The sequence below is a fragment of the Theropithecus gelada genome, chromosome 13 (genome assembly GCF_003255815.1).
Source record: "Theropithecus gelada isolate Dixy chromosome 13, Tgel_1.0, whole genome shotgun sequence".
NCBI classification, from domain to species: domain Eukaryota; kingdom Metazoa; phylum Chordata; class Mammalia; order Primates; family Cercopithecidae; genus Theropithecus; species Theropithecus gelada.
In genome coordinates this window covers 94,854,013-94,875,468 of record NC_037681.1, presented here as the reverse complement: position 1 = coordinate 94,875,468, position 21,456 = coordinate 94,854,013, and the positions used below count along the sequence as shown (strand labels likewise).

General features: G+C 43.4%; 1 protein-coding gene across 1 annotated transcript; it reads right to left on the bottom strand.

The window, feature by feature from the left end:
- Positions 1–3,804: 3,804 nt before the first annotated feature.
- On the bottom strand, positions 3,805–20,524 carry MTHFD2 (methylenetetrahydrofolate dehydrogenase (NADP+ dependent) 2, methenyltetrahydrofolate cyclohydrolase). Its single transcript, XM_025353648.1, has 8 exons — positions 20,339–20,524; positions 12,919–13,103; positions 11,004–11,126; positions 10,091–10,243; positions 9,065–9,172; positions 7,855–7,947; positions 7,286–7,411; positions 3,805–5,022 (listed from the first exon to the last, which is right to left on the bottom strand). The coding sequence occupies exons 1-8, from the start codon at positions 20,437–20,439 to the stop codon at positions 4,859–4,861; spliced, it is 1,053 nt and encodes a 350-aa protein (XP_025209433.1). The 5' UTR covers positions 20,440–20,524; the 3' UTR covers positions 3,805–4,858.
- Between the last annotated feature and the right edge of the window lie 932 nt (positions 20,525–21,456).

Sequence of the window (21,456 nt, the reverse complement as noted above, 5' to 3'; positions counted from 1 at the left end):
GGCAGGACTACAAACACAGAAGGCTGTGTTTGTGTTTGTGAGAAGACAGACACTCCTGTCTTCTCACACTAAAGAGCTTAGATTTTTTGAACAATGAGGAATCACCAAATTTGTGATTTCAAAAGTTCACCTTGGCAGCAATGTGAAAATAGGTTTACAGGGCGAGACCAGGTGCATAACTGTGGCTGAAGGCCAAGCCAATAGGAAACTGCTCATTCTGGCATGTGCTGAGAGTTCAGAAGCGAAGACAGAAGTATTTGCATTAGAGCCCCGCTCTAGGGGATGGGTTCAAAACACCAGGAGCTACATAATCCTTCTTTCCTACTTCTTGTTCAGCATCACCTTGCACTTCAAAATCTCCTGTCCAGCTTCACCTGCTTTCAACTACTCACGGAACCCAGTGTTCATGGTGCCACAGGTGAAGATAGAGATGGAGTCAGACTATGACTTCACAGACATGGACAAATACCGAAGAGAAACTGACAGCGAGACCACCCTCTAGGATGAAGCGGCTTCTCCCAGATGGGAGATGGAGAGCCTGGCTTAGTCTTCATTGGGAGGGTCTTAACTTCTCTGTGCCTGTTTCCTTCTTTATCAAACAGAGGGAGTCCTTCTGCCTAATAGAAAACTGGAGATCTGTTGATGAAAAGTACTGCTTAGATGCAAAGCTCTCCCCTTCCTTTCGTAGTAATTAAAATACCTAAAGCTAAATATTATATTTTATTTTCAAATGCAGTCCGGCATAGAAATTCTAACATTTCTTTGGAAATAAAAAAAATGCTTGCTTCCCCAAACCATAGCTAAGATAAAAGGGCAATAGTCAATTCATATTTAAAACAAATACCAATTTAAAATTGTTTAAAGGTTAGATTTAAATACAGATGTTCTCAAATGAACTCGTAATATACTCTTATGTCACTAGACCATCTTTGGAATATTTGGCAATTCTGCATATTAAGAAATGCTGAAAAGGTCATATCTTTTCTCCCTGTCACATTCAATTTCCTAAGGGTTATATGAAAAGTTTGAACCAGCTGGGCACAGTGGCACACACCTATAATCCTAGTACTGTGGGAGGCCGAGGCAGGCGAATCGCCTGAGCTCAGGAGTTCGAGACCAGCCTAGGCAACACGGTGAAACCCCATCTCTACTAAAATACAAAAAATTAGCTGGGCGTGGTGGCATGTGCTTGTAGTCCCAGCTATTAGGGAGGCTGAGGCAAGAGAATCGCTTGAACCTGGGAGGCAGAAGTTGCAGTGAGCCGAGATGGTGCCACTGCACTCCAGCCTGGGCAACAGAGAGAGACTCCATCTCTAAACAAACAAAAAGTTTGAACCATCTGCAGTATGGGACTTGCTCCAGAAGTGTGACTGGGGCTTTCCCAGATTGAAAAGTCAGTTCCAAAACTCTGTTAATGAAAGAACCAATCCATCTGAGTGGATAAATGTTTCTAAAATAAAATAGTTCTTGTTAAAGTGAAATTTGAAACCACACGTTAAATCAACAAAATGATCATTTAAATTAGTATCACTGGTTTTTCATACCTGGAATCACATTTCATTGTACATTTGGGTGGGTCTTTCCTGCAAATTTTCAACATTTATTCCCAAAGTCAAACTCCCATTTATGTGAATACAGGTTAGACAGAGGTAATATCACATTTTACATTATAACTTTGCAATATTAATCAACCTAGTACTTTAAAGGAATGATTGAAAACTATTTGGGAAGATAAAAACCAGTTTCCATGAAGCAAACCTATTCCTCATGAAACTTAAGATCAGTCATTTTACCTTCAGTCCACATTTAATGAACACCAACCATGTTTAATGCCTACTATGACCCCGACAGCCACAGTGCATCTGACACTTACTTTCTCCAAAACAACTATGATTCGAACCTTGAGTAAATCACTTTGGTTACTATATTTGCTCAAGATGACAAATGCAGGTGCTTTCTTTTTTAAAGAAACATGACACTAGATCATTAACAGATCAGGACAGGTAACTGGCCTCTGTAATCCCGAGTCTAGTGGAGTGCCCGGTCCACAGAAAGCTCTCAATAAGTGTTTGATTACATTTAATCTCAGAGCTCCCTTCCAAGGGATACTGCCAAGAGGTAAAGCTCTAAACCTCTACTCCTACTGAGAGCAGAATTTCTTAGCTAATCCAGAACCATCTCCTTTGCTTAAGTATAAATTCTTGCCAGCACAGTGGCTCACACCTGTAATCCCGCTGCTTGGGAGGCTGAGGTTAAGGGATCAGTAGAGGTCAGGAGGTCAAGACCAGCCTGGGCAACATAGTGAGACCCATCTCTAAACAAATGTTTAAAAATTAGCCAGGCATGCTGGCACACGCCTGTAGTCCCAGCCATTTTGGAGGCTGAGGCAGGACGATCCTTTAAGCCCAGGAGTTCAAGGCTGCAGTGAATTATGATCATGCCACCGCACTCCAGCCAAGGAGACAGCTGGAACCCATGTCTTATAAATAATAATTAATGTTTCTAAAAAGTATTTTATTATCATCCGCTCCAATCCTGGGGAAGCTAACAATCCACCCTTAACATTTCAGTTTTAAAACCTGGCTGATTTGGAATAGAACTTTGTCCAAATTAAATTGTAGAAATGCTATGGATTCAAGAGTAAACCTGCTTGATTAATCAGACAAGCTGGAAAATTACTGTTAATTTCTTTGTTGTAAATTGATCACTGTAAGTTTACCCTACATGTCATTTATATTTTGTATATACATGAACATTTTAATCTCCATAGCTTTTAACAGGTTGACATAATACTTCTCCATGCAGTCAGTCATTTGTTCCACTTGTAACTGTAATTCAATAAAATTTAATGCTGTCTGGTCATCTAGCTCCATGTTTAATAATCTAGGTAAGTAAGCAGACATGGCTTATAGACATGAGCTATACCTCACTTACAAAAACATCTCCAACAAACTATCAAAACTTCTTTCAACTCCAGAGAACTATGAAAAGAATAACGCTAGCTGGCAGAACAAGGATGGAGGTAGGTCAACTCAACTGTTCTTTCTCCTTCTGCCTCAAGCTGCCTAGAGCAGGAGCTACTTCTGCTTGCCTGAAAGCCAAAAGCCAAAATAGACAAGAAACCTACCTCAAGTATTTAATAGATTAAGCTCCTAGCTCGGCACAATCTGTTGGGATAGAAGACTGTAGGACAGGCCCGGTGCGGTGGCTCACACCTGTAATCCTAGCATTTTGGGAGGCCGAGGCAGGTGGATCACTTGAGGTCAGGAGTTTGAGATCAGCCTGGTCAACGTGATGAAACCCCGTCTCTACTAAAAACACAAAAATTAGCAGGGCACGGTGGCATGCACCTGTAATCCCAGCTACTCAGGAGGGTGAGGCACAAGAATTGTTTGAACCCAAGAGGCAGAGGTTGCAGTGACCCGAGATCATGCCACTACACTCCAGCCTGGGCAACAGAGTGAGACTCAGTCTCAAAAAAAAAAAAAGGCTGGAGGACGAGGCTGGTTTTGCCAAAGCTCTTTAAACCTCTGTTTGGGCGTGGGTGGCCCAGGCCTGTAATCCCAGCCCTCTGGGAGGCTGAGGCAAGAGGATTGATTGCTTGAGGCCAGGAGTTCAATATCAGCCCAGGCAACATAGCAAGACCCCATCTCTACAAAAAAAAAAAAAGAAAGAAAGAAAGAAAAAAAAATTATCTATTTAAGGCTATAGGAGTAAGTGTTACTGAATATAGGAATATCTACATTGATTAAATGAGAAAAAAACTCTGGTTCAGTCGCAACTAAGAGTCATAGGAAGACAGAATTTCAGAAATTCATACCACACCAGACACATGTGTTTTATTAAAAAAGAAAAAAAAAAAACCTTTAATCAGAAAATCTAATTAAATTCAATATTAACTCAAACTCTTAAAAAATTTATGGAAAAGTCAACAGGGTACATACATCACAGAAAAACAGGCAGTTGCTGACAGTTCTTTGGTGGAAAAGTAAGTTGCATACTTACCCAAGCTGCCCAAATGATTATCAAGCTAAGTTTGTTTTTCAAAAATAGGTTTTAAGATACACCAAAGAAACTATACAATACAAAAATTTAACAATGAAGTTAAAGTATATAGCAAAAGCCAAATATGACAACACACATGAATAATGTATAAAAGAAGCCTTTCAATCCTAGAAAACAAAAATGGGGAGAACTTACTGAAGGGTAACATACATAAAATGAGTACTAATAGCAAGGAATAATCCTAAACATTTTCCCAATGACTAAACCTCAAAAAGACAGCTTAGGAAAACGATTAACATGTAGTTTTTCTTTTTTCCTAGCCAATTCAGTTCTACTTAGATAAATCTGGTTACCAATCAATACACATATAAATTAGAGTAATTTTTTTTCTGCTCAATTACTACCATTTTTTCTTTTTCACCTTTTCCCTAATTTTCTCTAGCAATACTTTTCCTTTGGTTTGATCAGTTGAACTCAAAAGGTTTGGTACCTAAAATGAGTATTCAACTGTTATTAGAATAGCACTTGGGAAATGCAATCCTAGAAAAGGCAAATGTGTAACCGAGTTTGACAAAGTGAAGCGTCCATTCTCCATATGGTAATGTCTCCCACATTAATCACTAGGTTAATGGCTGCTCCTGGCTAGATCACAGGACCCTGCATGATACTGGAATGCTCCCTGGTGAGGTACTGCAGAGGTACGTGCAGAAATACCCATTTAAGCTTTCAATAAATACAAGGCATCATTTTAAACCATTTCAGTAGAATAAATTAAAAATATTGCATTTCTATTGGCCTGCTTTTCTTCTTGAGCTGGCCTGGAGTGCTGTTTGTGACATAGAAGACACAATAGTTAATTAGTGGCTACTCCAAGCTCTTTAGACTTCAGCACTTCTCGCTCTTCAAGCCTCAGCACCTTTTTTGCAGCAATAATGGTATTCTTCATTAGCATTGCCACTGTCATGGGGCCAACACCTCCAGGAACTGGAGTGATATACCCGGCTTTTTGTCTGACTCCTACATAGAAACAAGACAGGCAGGCTGCTTTAGTTATGGCAAAGGACATGTGTGTACTTTAATATATTATGAAACAAGCATGCAAGGAAGGAAAAAGTAACATACATAAGCATGAAACTCAAAAATCACATCTACATCATTCAAGGTTTTGTGAATACGCTAGTAAAATAACATGCACATACAGAATTGTTAAAGGAATATTTATACATCTAAGTAACCTATAAAGAAATCTATTAAACATCTAGTAGGTTAACTGCGTGGGAGTTGTAAGTATAATAATAATAAGCATTACCTCAGTAGCTGCCTACAGCATTTTATTAATTTAAGTATAATTTGTCCAAAGCAGAAAGCACAGTAATTTTTTAAAAGTGAGAAGTAAAAAAAAAAAAAAAAAAAAAAATTACCCTAATGTTAAAGTGAAAATCCTTACATACCTAGGCATGGGTTTGACTGCTTTAATAAAAACAGAAAGCTAGGAATAGGATTATCAGCATAGGCCGGGTACAGTGGTTCATGCCTGTAATCCCAGCACTTTGGGGGACTGAGGCAGAGTGTGAGGTGGGGGAGATTGTTTGAGGCCAGGAGTTTGAAACCAGCCTAGGCAACATGGTGAAACCCCATCTCTACAAAAAATACAAAAATTAGCCACGCAAGGTGACATGTGCCTATAGTACCAGCTACTCAGGAGGCTGAGGCAGGAGAACTGCTTAAGCCCAGGAGGCAGAGGCTGCAGTGAGCTGAGATCATGCCACTGTACTCCAGCCTGGGCAAAAGAGAGGGACCCTGTCTCAAAAAAAAAAAAAAAAAAAAAGGAAAGAAAAAAAAAAGGATTATCAGCATATATTCAGATAAACATTCTATCTTAAGAAGTGAAAGGAGAGGCCAGGTGCAGCGGCTCACACCTATAATCCTAGCACTTTGAGAGGCTGAGGCAGGCAGATCACTTAAGGCCAGGAGTTCAAGACCAACCTGGTCAACAGAGCCAAACTCATCTCTACTGAAAATACAAAAAATTAGCCGGCGTGGTGGCACATGCCTGTAATCCTAGCTGCTCGGGTGGCTAAGGCAGGAGAATCACTTGAACCTGGGAGGTAGAGGTTGCAGTGAGCAGAAATCACGCCACTGTACTACAGCCTGGGCAACAGAGTGAGACTGCCTCTTAAAAAAAATAAATAACTGAAAAGAGACATCTACTAGTATATTCTAGTATTTCAGGGGTATGGTTTTTTCCTGGACCATTTTAACTTTCTAGGCCTGTGATCTCTCAGTGTGAAAATGGGAACTCTCAACACTTTTTGGGAGACTCCATGGTTTAGAAAAATCACTTCATCAAATTTTCAAACTTGTTAAAAGTCAAGAAATTGCTTGAATTATGAAGTAAGTTCTAAAGAAAAAAACAATTCCCTGAAAAGTTTATAACTGCTCTCCATCACTATGATGAAACAACTAAAATAATTCTAGAATGGCTGTAATTTTAAAAAGGTTTTTCTAATTCTTATGAAAAGCATACTAAGGCCAGGTGCAGTGGCTCACACCTGTAATCCCAGCACTTTGGAAGGCCAAGGTGGGAGGATCACTTGAGGAGTGATCAGACCAGCGTGGCCAACATGGCGAAACTCCGTCTCTACCAAAAATACAAAAAATTAGGTGGGCATGGTGGCACATGCTTGTAATCCTGGCTACTGGGGAGGCTTGAAAACACAAGAATTGCTTGAAGCTGTGAGGTGGAGGTTGCAGTGAGCCGAGATGGTGCCACTGCACTCCAGCCTGGGTGACAGAATGAGACTGTTTTTAAAAAAAGAAGAAAGAAAAAGAGAGACAGAAAGAAGAAAAAAGAAAGAAAGGAAAGAAAGGAAAGGAAAGGAAGAAAGAAAGAGACAGAGAGAGAGAGAAAGAAAGAAAGAAAAAAAGGAAAAGGAAAGAAGGGAGGGAGGGAGGAGGAAAGAGAAAGAAAGAAGAGGAAGATGGATGGAGGGAGGGAGGGAGGGAGGGAGGGAAATGCATACGGACTGGGTGCAGTGACTCACACCTATAATCCCAACACTTTGGGAGTCCCAGCTACTCAGGAGGCTGAGGCAGAAGAATCGCCTGAACCTGGGAGGCAGAGGTTGCAGTGAGCCAAGATCGCGCCACTGCACTCCAGCCTGGGCAACAGAGTGAGACTCCCGTCTCAAAAAAAAAAAAAGTAAATAATCTATTCTAAATGTCCATGAAAGGTAGTACTTATTGATTTCATTTTTAAAAATAAAATTTTACCATTTACCTTCAAAATCCACATCTCCAACCAACTTGGGTTTGGCAGTTACCGGATCATGAACTCTATTTATTCCCACATCAATGACTGCTGCTCCTTCCTTGATCATATCTGCTGTGATCAGATTTGGAATACCTGGAAATGGAGAAAGGAAAAAAAGCTTAGTACTGAAAACAGTCTACCTGTCAGACTGTTGTCTAATTTCAATTTCAAGAGACCTAGAAGAACCAATTAACATGTTTTATTAAAACCTGTTAAAAATATTAACTAAGGAACCATTTACTTTTATTATTTATTTTGGTTCCTGACAGGAAACAAAAGGAACCGTTTGAACTTTATACAGTAAATATTAATATAAATATTTTGAAGCTTTAGGAATAACATTCACCCATCCAGACTATAATGGAATGCCAGAAACCAGTATTCCAATCACAACTCTATCCTCATCTTTGTAGGCAGCTCAAAGAATCATCACGAGGGGAAGGATGAATAGTAGCTAGGCAGGCGATTCTAAGATGAGGGGTACAACCTCCTCTTCTGAGGTGAAGCCCTTCCCTCCATTCACCTTGTGTTCTTACCTGCAGCAGATATTACAATATCTGCAAGAATTGTATGTTTCTTCAACTGCTCTTTGGGAGTATATCGATGAGATATTGTAACAGTGGCATCACCTAGAAAGAAAACAATAGATGTCTTGATTTCTGACACAAAGCTGGGACTGGGTTAGGTCTCAACTAGTCAAGTCACTGTAGAAACTCAACAATGGTGCGGTAGCTCACGCCTGTAATCCCAGCATTTGGGAGGTCAAGGTGGGCAGATCATGAGGTCAGGAGTTCAAGGCCAACCTGGCCAACATAGTGAAACCCCATCTCTACTAAAAATACAAAAATTAGCTGGGTGTGGTGGTGCATGGCTGTAATCACAGCTTTCTTGGGAGGCTGAGGCACAAGAATCGCTTGAACCTGGGAGGTGGAGGTTGCAGTGAGCCAAGATTGTGCCACTGCACTCCAGCCTGGGCAACAGAGCAAGACTCCCTCTCCAAAAACAAACAAACAAAAAACTGACTTAATGGCTTGTGCCATATTTTCTGGACAGCTAATTGTCATTTAGTTTTTTCAAATTAATACCTAATTTCATATAGCTTTAAACCATTGGTCCTAGCTCGACTGTTTTGAGTCATATAATTAAATTTATTCATCGTATTTTTAAAGCCTTTCAAGAATTTTACCTTTTCTAAGCAAAATATCACTAGAATTACTCAAGGTTGTTTTAAGTATGTTGAAGATTGTTGAAAGTATAGTTTTGCCATTATTTCTGATATAATCATGTAAGGTCATTATTACAATAATTATGTGATAACAGATTGACGAGGCTTTACCTTAGAACCAATTAACAGAACTTGACAGGACACATTACAGTCATATCAATTCAATCCTTTGCAACGGCTTAAGATTTTTTCCACTAAATGACACAGTATCTTTGAATAAGAACTGCTCCTTAGCTCCAGCTATCAAAGCTATAGCTGAAATTTTCTAATTGCCTATAATCATGCTTATACTCAAAACTTAAGTTTATTTCTGAAGCTAGTTACATGATAAATGAATAATAAACTCAGGTGACACTGGGTGCAGCTTCTCTACAAAGGTTACTCCCTGAATTATCTGTTAACAAAATTTCAACAAATACAAAGTATAACACAGTTAATACTTCCAAACATGCACAGGATGGCTTCTGAGAGTTCTTACATGGGGAAAAAAGGACAGTGTTCCCTGAAAGCAATTTCCTTACCTCCGGGACGTTCATGCGCCCCATCTGTGTGCAGTAACATTGCAATGGGCATTCCAACATTTTTTGACCTTCCAGCCACAACCACATTCTTCCCTAAGGTTGGAATACCTATAAAAATACATGTGTTTACATTAAAAGTAGTGCCAGTCCAAAGCAAAACAAAGTCAGATGGCCTAGAACATGAAGCCAATTTTGATAGTGAAGTCACTGAGCTTACTGCCTCATCAGTCAACTGGAGCTGTAACTTGCTACACATAAGGGCTAAAAGAAAATAGGAGAAAGCATACTATAGGCTACAAAATGTTACAGGAATGTGCACTGTCACCACTATTAAATCTTAAATTTCCTTCACTGAGGGCTGGGGTGGTGGCTCACACCTGTAATCCCAGCAGGAGGTTGGATTGCTTGAGGCCAGGGAGGCTAAGGTAGGAGAATTGCTTGAGGCCAGGAGTTTGAGACCAGCCTGGCAGCATGGTGAAACCTTTGACTCTTAAAGAAAAGATTAAAAAGAAAAAAAGAAAGTTTCCCTCACCGAGGCTTCCAGATTAAAAGCAAAAACTGTCATAGGCAACTGTTAAGGGCAGGCACGATGGATCATGCCTCTAATCCTAGTACTTTGGGAGGTGAGGGGGCGGATCACTTGAGGTTAGTTCGAGACCAGCTTGGCCAATGTGGTGAAACCTGTCTCTACTAGAAATAAAAAAATTAGCTGGGCATGGTGGCGTGTGCCTGTAGTCCCAGCTACTCAGGAGGCTGAGGCACAAGAATCACTTGAACCCGGGAGGCGGAGGCTGCAGTGAGCCAAGATTACGCCTCTGCACTCCAGCCTGGGTCACAGAGCAAGACCCTGTCTCAAAAAAAAACAAAAAACAAAAAACAAAACTGTTAAGAGAGGTAAACTCTGGGGAGTATGACTAGAGGATATGGGGTGGGGTTTCCACTCTTTGGGACTGTATTATGAGTTTTTACCATTTGCAGGTACTACTTTTATAATATTAACAGACATACAATTCTGGGTATACCTACCAGTTCGCTTAATTATTTCCCAAACACCCCATGGGGTAGCCGGTAACATGGAATACTGGTCCAAACACATTCGCCCTACATTAATTACATGAAAGCCATCAACATCCTTGTCTGGAGAAACAGCATTGCAGATTCTTCTCTCATCAATATGCTCTGAAAAAGAAATCGGCAGTTGCCTTAAATCACCACCTCACAGTCAGCACTGCCTGACTCCAGCTTATCTGCTTCCTCAAGGAAATCCATTCTTCTACAGCTTGCCTCCGAGATGTACTTCATCTGCATGGAAGGAACTCGCATAAGCAAAGCCAAACACCAATAGCAAAGCCAGTATCATCTATCAGTTGCTTCCCTCCACTGTCCTTTATATCAAGACCACAATACTAAATCAAGGGGTAATGGGTATTCTGAGTTGGTCTGTCCCATTCTAATAAAATATTCACTCTTTTGCATTTACTTTGCCTTTAAGCCAAATCCACATGAAGAGCCAGGTGTATAAAATAACAAGGCCTTTTTACTCCTCAGAAATCATTTTAGGTAGGGCATGGTAGTTCATGCCTGTAATTCCAGCACTTGGGAAGCACGGAGTCCAAGACCAGCCCAGGCAACACAGAAAGACTTCCATTTCTAGGAAAAATATAAAAAGTAGCTGGGCATGGTGGCACACACCTATAGTCCTAGCTATGTGGGAGGCTGAGGCAGGAGGATCCCTTGAACCCAGGAGCTTGAGCATGCAATAAGCTATGATTGTACCATTGCACTCCAGCCTGGGTGACAGAGTGAGACAAGGAAAGGAGAGGGAGAGGGAGGGGGAGGGAGAGGCAGAGAGGGAGGGAGAGGAAGAGAGGGAGGGAGAGGGGGAGGGGGAGGAGCAGAAGCAGCAGCAATCATTTAAATGGTAGAGTCCAAAACTCACCTGGAAGAGGCAGCTGAACAAGGAGGCCATCTACATTATCATCATTATTCAGTTTATTGATTAAATTCAACAATTCTTCCTCTGAAATTGAAGCTGGTTTCACAATTGTCTCACTGTTTATTCCTATTATAGGAAATTTTGAGGTTAAAAATATTTTTGAGGCATTTAATGAGCACTGCTATGTTGCCTACCATACTTGGCTACCATACAGGTTTTGTATCATCACACCCATCCCTAGAAGCTGAAGTAGCTCAAGGAACCTAAAAAAGTAACTTCACAAATATATACACTAGAGAATACTAGCTTAACACATCCTGTATACCTCATTCTATGCAATCCTCATTAACCTTATTTTACAGACAGACTGAGGCTCAGAGAGATTTAAAAATAAGCGAGCTAGGCCAGGCGCGTGGCTCATGCCTGTAATCCCAGCACTTTGGGAGGCCAAGACCGGCGGATCATGAGGTCAGGAGATGGAGACCATCCTGGCTAACACGGTGAAAACCCGTCTCTACTAAAAATACAAAACATTCGCCGGGCATGGTGGTGGGTGCCTGTAGTCCCAGCTACTCAGTAGGCTGAGGCAGGAGAATCGCTTGAACCTGGGAGGTGGGAGTTGCAGTGAGCTGAGATCTCACCACTGCATTCCAGCCGGCTCAACAGAGCAAGCAAGACTCATGTCTAAATAAATAAATAAATAAGCGAGCTAATAATACAGCCAGTCTTTCTGGTTTCAAAATCCATGTTCTTTTTTTCTGCACCACACTACCTCCCAATGTCTTAAAATGCCATGGCTTGGCCAGGCACAGTGGCTCACGCCTGTAATCCCAGCACTTTGGGAGGCCGAGGCGGGCGGATCACCTGAGGTCGGGGAGTTTGACACCAGCCTGACCAACAGGGAGAAACCCCATCTCAACTGAAAATACAAAATTGGCCAGGCATGGTGGCGCATGCCTGTAATCCCGGCTACTCGGGAGGCTGAGGCAGGAGGCGGAGGTTGTGGAGAGCCGAGACTGCGCCATTGTCCTCTGGCCTGGGCAACGAGAGAGAAACACCATCTCAAAAAAAAAAAAAAAAAAAAAAAGCCATGGCTTGCCATTTTCTAGAAGTTTCTAAAGGCTTTCCATTAAAAGAGCAGGAGGCCTCAATCCTCAATGGTAAAGAATAGAGGAAACCACGGGCTCACAGGCCAGTAACCCCTCCCAGCCATGCCAGTGGTTTCACAGCCCTTCAGAAGGAAAGGCCACCTGCTGCTCATGCTCAGACCACGGGCCCACAGATGGGCAGGCAGAGGCATATCTGAGTCTGCCCACCCGCCTCTTGTCCACAGACACATAGTAATCTGTGGTACCATGAGGCCTAGAACACAAACCCCATCATCCAGACCCGAACTGCTTCTAAACTGCACGTTTGGCTTTAGAACCAATCGGTGAAGAACTTGAAAGCTCTTTCCCAGAAGTCAAGAGTCATTTCCTTCAAATCTATGACTGTGTTCCTGACCTCATCACTGAGATCTCCTAATACTGTATTGTTCAGTCATGCCCCCTAAACCTCTAAGGCTTTAAACTGCAAACACTCGAACACCTCTGCTGGAGACCCATTATTGCTCAAGGAAAGCAAATGTAAAATGTATTCAGGGTCACCTATCAAATGGAAAGACTAAGAACAGAACGTGCCTTACATTCTTTCCAGAAGCTACAGAGAATACCAACCAGTAAGTATCTCCTGTCCTAGTCTATAAACCCCGAAAGATACAGTCTGATTTCCTATGACAAAGTTTTGGGATACAGTTCAATCACATTAGCCTCCTCTGCTCGGGTTTCCTAATCAGAAAAAAGAAATCATAAATTACAATGGACTTTGCCTCATATAAACCTCAACTGAACAGCATTCGAGGTCTCAAAAGGACACATACCCACATCTGCAGCTGCCCTGGTTTTGTTGAGGACGTAGGAGTGACTTGCAGGATTCTCGCCAACCAGGATCACGCTCAGGTGTGGCCGCTTGTTGCCTGAGGCCACCCACTCTTCTACCTCCTGCCGCACTTCCTGCTTGATCTCCTGGGCCAGTTTCCTTCCAGAAATGACAACAGCTTCATTTCTGCAGAAGGCAACAGAGTCACAAAACCAAATAACTTGAATTTTTATAAAAACAAAAATTCTGCCAGGTGTAGTGGCTTATGCCCGTAATCCCAGCACTTTGGGAGGCCAGGGCGGGAAGATGGCTTGAGCCCAGGAGTTTGAGACCAGGCTGGGCAACAAGGCAAAACCCCTGTCTCTGCTAAAGAAATAAATATATCCAGCTACATATGGAGGGGGATAAAGTTGATGAAGCTCAGAGTTTAAGTGACTGACAGCTAGTGCTTGGTCAAGCTGAGTCTCACATCAGTTTGGGCTCTTAACTGCTACACCACTCTGAGCCCTGATCATTACTAAGTTTTTTACAGTTTTATTTTGCAGTTGTGTGACCCCTCACCATGAGGTTAAATAGTTCTTCTTATCTGCTTATATGCCATTTGTAGTTCGTGTTTTGCCCCTGTTGTTAGCAGCCAGGCATGTATTTCTTTTTTTTTTTTTTTTTTGAGACGGAGTCTTGCTCTGCCGCCCAGGCTGGAGTGCAATGGCCGGATCTCAGCTCACTGCAAGCTCCGCCTCCCGGGTTCACGCCATTCTCCTGCCTCAGCCTCCCAAGTAGCTGGGACTACAGGCACCCGCCACCACGCCCGGCTAGTTTTTTGTATTTTTTAGTAGAAGACGGGGTTTCACCGTGTTAGCCAGGATGGTCTCGATCTCCTGACCTCGTGATCCACCCATCTCGGCCTCCCAAAGTGCTGGGATTACAGGCTTGAGCCACCGCGCCCGGCCAAGGCATGTATTTCAAATCATTTCCCAGTCAATTGACTCCATTTTTATGGTGCTTTTAAATAGATAAATTATATTCTGTAGTTGAATAAACAAACAATATCAGGCCAGGCGTGGTGGCTCACATTTGTAATCCCAGCATTTTGGGAGGCTGAGGAGGGCAGATCACGAGGTAAGGAGTTTGAGACCAGCCTGGCCAACACAGTGAAACCTCATCTCTACTGAAAATACAAAAATTAGTTGGGTGTGGTGGTGGACGCCTGTAATCCCAGCTACTCAGGGGGCTGAGGCAGGAGAATCACTTGAACCCGGGAGGCAGAGGTTGCAGTGAGCTGAGATTATGCCACTGCACTCCAGCCTGGGTGACAGAGCTAGACTCTGTCTCAAAAACAAACAAACAAACAAACAAACAAACAATATACTGGACAAGTCAAACATCAAAATGAATACCACTCCCCGCAGTCCCTTCTGGGGAAGACTTTCCTGGTAAGAATAGGGGCAGGGCAGGGCAGGGGACTGGAGGAAGCTCCTTCTCACAGTTGGCAATGTGCTCTTCCCAGGGGCCCCACCACATCATCCAAAGCTGACAGACCAGGAGTATCTGACGCCAAGGGCAACCAACAATCTCTAGGCTGCCCAGTGGTCCAGTTGGTGCAAAAGCTTAGCTCAACAGAGCAGTGAGAGTTAGCTGAACCAGTAAGAGCTCGTCCCTGAGGCAGTTCAAACTAGAACCACAGAACATAGACAGAAAGAAGAGACAGAATAGTCACACCAATGGGAGACAACAGGATAAGAAATCAAAAAACTGTTGCTGGGGTGGGGAGCAAGAAGAAAAATCAGGATCTAGAAGAACCTCCAGTTCCCAAAACCACGTTCAGCTGTGCGAAAGGCTGTCTCTTCCCAAAGTGAACTGCTTATGCAGCTCTTCCCGGGTTCCATGAAGCCCAAATATGGAACAGTCCCAGTTTTCCTATTTTCACACGTCCTTACAATAAAGTGCCCATTACTTAAAGATAAGCATCTGGCCCAGCGCGATGACTCATGCCTGTAATCCCAGCACTTTAGGAGACCGAGGCGGGTGGATTGCCTGAGGTCAGGACTTCGAGACCAGCCTGGTCAACATGGCGAAACCCCCTCTCTGCTAAAAATGCAAAAATTAGCTGGGCATGGTGGCGCATGCCTGTAATCCCAGCTACTCGGGAGGCTAAGGCAGGAGAATCGCATGAACCCAGGAGGCAGAGGTTACAGTGAGCTGATATCGCCCCACTGCACTCTAGCCTGGGCATCACAGGAAGACTCCATCTCAAAATAAAATAAAATAAAATAAAATATAAAAATAAAATAAAATAAAATGAGCATCTCTTCCGTAAGTAAAATGATCCCATTTGAAAAAGCCTTTCCCTTTAGATCTCTGTCCTTGCTGTCATGAAGACTGCTCTAACCTCAAGACCAACGAAGCAATCTCCTCTTTATTCTAAAACCTAACATCAAGGTACTGAATAACCTATAGGGTCAGATAAAATTAATTCTCAAGATAACTGCTAATTTATTTATTTATTTATTTTGAGACAAGAGTCTTGCTCTGTTGCCCAGGCTGGAGTGCAGTGGCATGATCTCAGCTCACTGCAGCCTCCCAGGTTTATGCAATTCTCCAGCTTCTGCCTCCTGAGTAGCTGAGAATACAGGCACCCACCACTGCACCCAGGCAGTAACTGCTAATTTAAATGGGATTTTAAAGCATTCACAATCTTTAGGCCTTCAATAAGTGCTTTTTATTGCATTATGATTAAATACCAACTTTAAACCAAATCTCAACATCTTAGATATAATGCAATAATCTTATATCTAAACTTAATCTTAATCTGTATTGCATCTTGTGAAGTATTCAGTTATTATAATCTGGCTGGGCACGGTGGCTCATGCCTGTAATCCCAGCATTTTGGGAAGCCAAGGCGGGCAAATCACTTGAGGTCAGGAGTTCAAGACCAGCCTGGCCAACATGGCGAAACCCCACTTCTACTAAATATACAAAAATTTGCCAGGCATGGTGGCAGAAGCCTGTAATTGTAATCTCAGTTACTCGGGAGCTGAGGTAGGAGAGTATCTTGAACCCAGGAGGCATAGGTTGCAGTGAGCCGAGATCCCACCACTGCACTCCAACCTGTGTGACAGAGCAAGACTCCATCTCAAAAAAAGAAAAAAGCTATCATAATCTTAAGCAAATCAAATACTTTTACCCAGATTTTACATAATGATACTAGCATGGCACAACATATAATAGCATTTAATTATACCCATGGTATATGAAAAAATTGAAAACATATTAATATTCACAATTCCATTTCAGAATTAGAGTCGAAGGGGACTTCATTAAAAGGGTTTTGCAGGCTGGGAGCAGTGGCTCACATCTGTAATCCCAACACTTTGGGAGGCCAAGGCGGGCAGATCACGAGGTCAGGAGATTGAGACCATCCTGGCTCCCATGGTGAAACCCTCTCTACTAAAAACACAAAAAATTAGCCAGGCATGGTGGCACACACCTGTAGTCCCAGCTACTTGGGAGGCTGAGGCAGGAGAATCGATTGAACCCGGGAGACAGAGATTGCATTGAACAGAGATTGCCGTGAGCAGAGATCGTGCCACTGCACTCCAGGCTGGGCAACAGATAGAGACTCTGTCTCAAAAAAAAAAGAAAGAAAGAAAAGAAAAAGACAGTGGGGGGGTTTGCTGATACAAATATACCTGGCAACATTCCTGATTTATATTAGTACCTGGAATGCCCACCGCAGGCCAAAAATACATTCCTAATCCTGGAACACTACAGAGTCAAAGACTACTTTAAAAGGGCTTAGAACAGTCATTTATATTGAATGAAATAACAAACATATATAACGTGCCAGGCATATATGTTCAATAAAACTAATTTCTTACTCTTTTCTCTTCGTTTTGTATATATGTATATATATGCACACATACACACATATCCTTAAAATATACTTACACATACTCATAAGGAGATATATATAAGTATGTATACTATATGTATATATAAATACTCAGTGAGAATGACTTAGCTTGCACCTCATAAAAATTTCTTTTGAAAGCAGTAAACTTAGAGAAAATGGTATGAGCACATTCAGATAAAATCATATACTAAAGTTAAGGACACAGGGTTCTGGGAAAAGCCAGTGTTCCAAGTCCCCAGCTTTGCTTCCAAAAGCAGGTTCTTGATGTTATGCCAATTTGCTTAAAAAAAAAAAAAAAAAGAAAAGAAAAAGAAAGAATGAAAAACAGTCAAAGAGTAACAAGAATCAAAAACAAAGTCACTTGCAGTGAGTATCTTTCACAGTAAAACTGTCAGCCCTCCTCTGCCTCCCACAACTCTGCAAAATGTGAAATACAGCCTTGGGAGTGAGTCATTAACTAATTTAGCATCATCTCTTTTGCCAAGGGGCAGATTAACTGCTACCCCAAAATAAACAGGGAAATGGAAAGTCAGCTAAGTCCCACGGGGAATCCAAAATTGTAACTATATTAGCTAGTGGTTATCCCAGAATTAAATGCGTTCACAGATGTGTTTAGAAAAAATTCCCAGGGCTGGTTATGGTGGCACAAGACTTGTAATCCCAGCATTTTGGGAGGCCAAGTTCAAGCCTAGCACGGGCAACATGGCGAGACCCCATCTCTACTAAAAGTTAAAAAAAAAAAATTAGCCAGGCATGGTGGTATGCTCCTGGGGTCCCAGTTACTCAGGAAGCTGAAGTGGGAGGATCACTTGAGCCCAGGAGGTCAAGGCTGCAGTAAGCCATGATTGCACCACTGCACTCCAACCTCACCAAGAGAGAGACTCCCCTGCCAAAAAAAAAAAGAAAAATACATAAAAAAGAAAAATTCCCATTAAAATACGTAATCAACAGAATAGGAAGAAGTCAAGAGGACTGTTCAAATAAAATCCAAAACTGTGGCTCACGCCTGTAATCCCAACATTTCGGGAGGCCAAGGCGGATGGATCACTTGCGGTCAGGAGGTCGAGACCAGCCTGGCCATCATGGTGAAACCCCGTCTCTACTAAAAATACAAAAATTAGCAGGGCATGGTAGTGTGCGCCTATAGTCCCAGCTGTTTGGGAGGCTGAGATAGGAGAACAGCTTGAACCCAGGAAGGAGGCAAGAGGTTGCAGTGAGCGAAGATTGCACCATTGCACTCCAGCCTGGGCAACAAAGTGAGACTCCGTCTCAAAAAATAAAATAAAATTCAAAACTAAAATCCAAGTGAGTAGCATCTTCACTTTCCTTTTAATTCAACAGCTTACAGTACTGTAATTTTCCATGAGAAATTAGTATCAGGGCATTTTACAATTCAAAATCAAGTGATTTAGGGAAGAGTTGTTATCAATTATTAATGGGAAAAGTAATGAGTGAAGGAAGACACAAGGGAAAATGGAACAAACATCTATTAAACACTAGGTGTTTTGCTTAGACTTTAACATATATTACTCTGTCACCTTGGGACTATTATAATAACACTGTTATACAGAAGATGAAACTGAGGATAGTAGAAACAAGATTCAAAGGCAAATTCTGCCTCTAAAGTCCATTGACTTCATAACCCCAGTCTCCTAGGCTACAATTTCTCCAACCATAGGTTTATGTTCCTGAAACTCTCATACCAACCAACAAAGAAAAAAAAAAAAAGGAATGCAGACTCATATTTTCAAAAAGATACAACATTTTAAAAATAAGCAGTATTTAAAAATAAGCAGTATTTTTAAAAATAAGCAGTAGTAAGAAGGCAATATGTGGGAACTGTAAATAGCAAATGTGCAGTACAGATAATATGGATTGCTTTCAGAGATGTGGATGAAGCTTACTGTTCTTTCTGAAAGGTAGCGAAAAGAGCATTTGTTATTGGAGAGTGTTGGCAAACTGGCCCAGTTCTTTAGTGAGTGAGAGCATCTTTATAAATCTCTTTTGGACCATGGAAGCCTAGGAAAGGTCTGGTCCACAGTCACATGAGGCCAGCACTCAGGAAGAGAGGGGGAGAGAACACACAGTAACGAAATATGGGGGAGGTCAGAGTCAGACCAGGGAAAACCCTGAAAGTCCCCTCCTACGTCTCAAGAACTCATTGCTCCAACAAGCAGCGCCTTTGAAATATTTCTAACAGCATTTCTGCACTGACTGGAAATTACACACGTGTTCCGCCTCTTGTCAGGAACATGAGCTCCATTAAAAACAGTTTTTATCTCTGAATTCGCAAAGCTTGGCATAAAAAAATGTCTGGCACACAGTGAACGTTAGATGAAAAAAAGAAGGGGCTGATGTCATAAGGTGCAGGGCTCTAACAATGCCAACAATGCCAACGCTCTAATGACCGACCAAACCACCTTCCCAAGGAAATCCAAAAATGCAAATAGAGCTTTTCCTTTCCTCCTCCCGGGTATATTTTTCCCAATTTGTTACTGTGGTAAAATTCACATAACCTAAATCTTACCACCTTTTTTTTTTTTTTTTTTTTGAGACAAGGTCTCGCTTTGTCGCCCAGATTGGAGTGCAGTGGCGTAATCATGGCTCACTGCAGCCTCGAACTCCCGGGCTCAAGCGATTCTCGTGCCTCAGCCTCGGCGCGTGTCACCATGCCCGGCCCATCTTAACCATTTTTAAGTGCAGTTCTGTGGTATTAAATACGTTCGTATGTTGTGCAACCATCAGCACCATCCATCTCCAGAACTCTTCATCTTGTAAAACTGAAATTCTGCAAGTACCGCTGAAACGTGGGTACTTGTCACCCTCCATTCCCCCTTTTCCTAAGGCCCTGGGTGCCTCCTGGGTGTTTGTCACCTCTCTGTACGCAGCCTGGTACTGACCGGCTCGGGTGGGCTGCAGACAAATCCAGGGTGTCCAGAGTCCGTTCACGCTCCGGGAGGAGCGGCGGCAGCGCGGGCCACTCCCACTGCCGGAGGGAGGAGGGCGGCGCGGGGACCCCGAGCAAGTCGGCTCCGCGATTTCATCAGCTGCAGCAGCGCCCTCCGCCGCTAGGGTCCCTGCAAGGGACAGCTCGCCGAGGGCTGCTCTTTTGGAACCCTCGCCTGCTCTCCCCCGGACGACTCTCAGCCAGGCGCGGCCGGCAGCTGTCGAAAGGCCCCGCGTAAACCGGCGCCTTCGCTCCGCACGCCACCCCCGTCACTCCCGCCGACTGTTCACGGGCCCCGGCGACGCCCCGAGTCGCGGAAGAGCGGCTCCCTCCGAAAGGCAGGCTTCGGGTCCCAGCCCTTCGCGCCGAGCAAGCGCCCCAGTCGAGGGCTGCGGCGGCACTCGGTGCCACATCGCCTCGCCACACCCCTCGGCGGCCACCACTGCCGGGGCAGAGATGTTCGGGAAGGACTTCCCTCGGTGTCCCTCGGGGGCCCGGCGTGCCCCTCGCCCTCCGTTCCCCTCAGCTTTCCGCGCTGACCAAGCTCCCTGACCCTCTTACCGAACTGCCGCGAGGTGAAAGGGGCGAGGGCGAAGGGAGCAGCTGTGCGCGGGCTGCAGTAGCCGGGCAGCCAACGCGGACATGAAGGAAGTTGCAGCCATAGCCCGCGCCGGTGACCGCGCCGGTGACCGCGCCGGGAAGGAAGCGCGCGCGCGGGCCACGCGGTTATACTGCGGCCTCGTGGCAGGCCCCGCCTCCCTCCGCCACCCATTGGTCCCCGCCACACGCCACTGGCTGTCTGTTGAGCCAGCTGGAGCCGAAGGGGCCAACCGATTTTCTTTATTAAACGTAAGCGAAGTCCGAAAGAGCCCTGTTTTTGATTGGAGCAAGAAGAGCTTGGAGCGAGGTCCTGTAAGGCTCTGAAGCCTCGGCAACATGCCGTGAATGGCTGAGGAAGTCAAGCTCCTGCCTGTCGCCGCTAGTGTCACGGAAGCCCGGACAACACAAGAGAAAAGTTCATTCATTCATTCGTTGAACAATTATATGAGCGCCTACTGTGTGCCAAGCGCTGTAAAGGGTGGATGAAAAGACAACCTGATAGAATACCAATGAATAAAAGTAAAAGGAAGTATGGAGTTAGAAAATCACCATTTAGCAAAATCATAGTAAAAACTGATTCAGAAGCAGCAATAGATGTCAAAATAACTGGGTGAAAGTTGGATAAGGAGCAAGATATTTACATATAGGGTTGCCAGACCTAGCAAATAAAGACACAGGATGCCCAATCAAATTAGAATTTTAGATAAACACTTTGGGGGGTCATATTTATACTTTATTTATGGCTTATCTGGAATTCAGATTCAACTGGGCTTCCTTTATTCTTTCCCGCAAACTTTTTGCATCGTCTCAAAGTATCTCTCCCACAAAGAAACTTAAGGAGGGCAGGGCGCGGTGGCTCACACCTGTAATCCCCAGCACTTTGGCAGGCCAAGGCGCACGGATCACCTGAGGTCAGGAGTTCGAGACCAGCCTGGACAGGGTGTTGAAACCCCGTCTCTACTAAAAACACAAAAAAATTAGCTGAGCATTGTGGCGGACGCTGTAATCCCAGCTACTGGGAGACTGAGGCACGAGAATCGCTTGAATCCGGGAGGCAGAGGTTGCAGTAAGCCGAGATT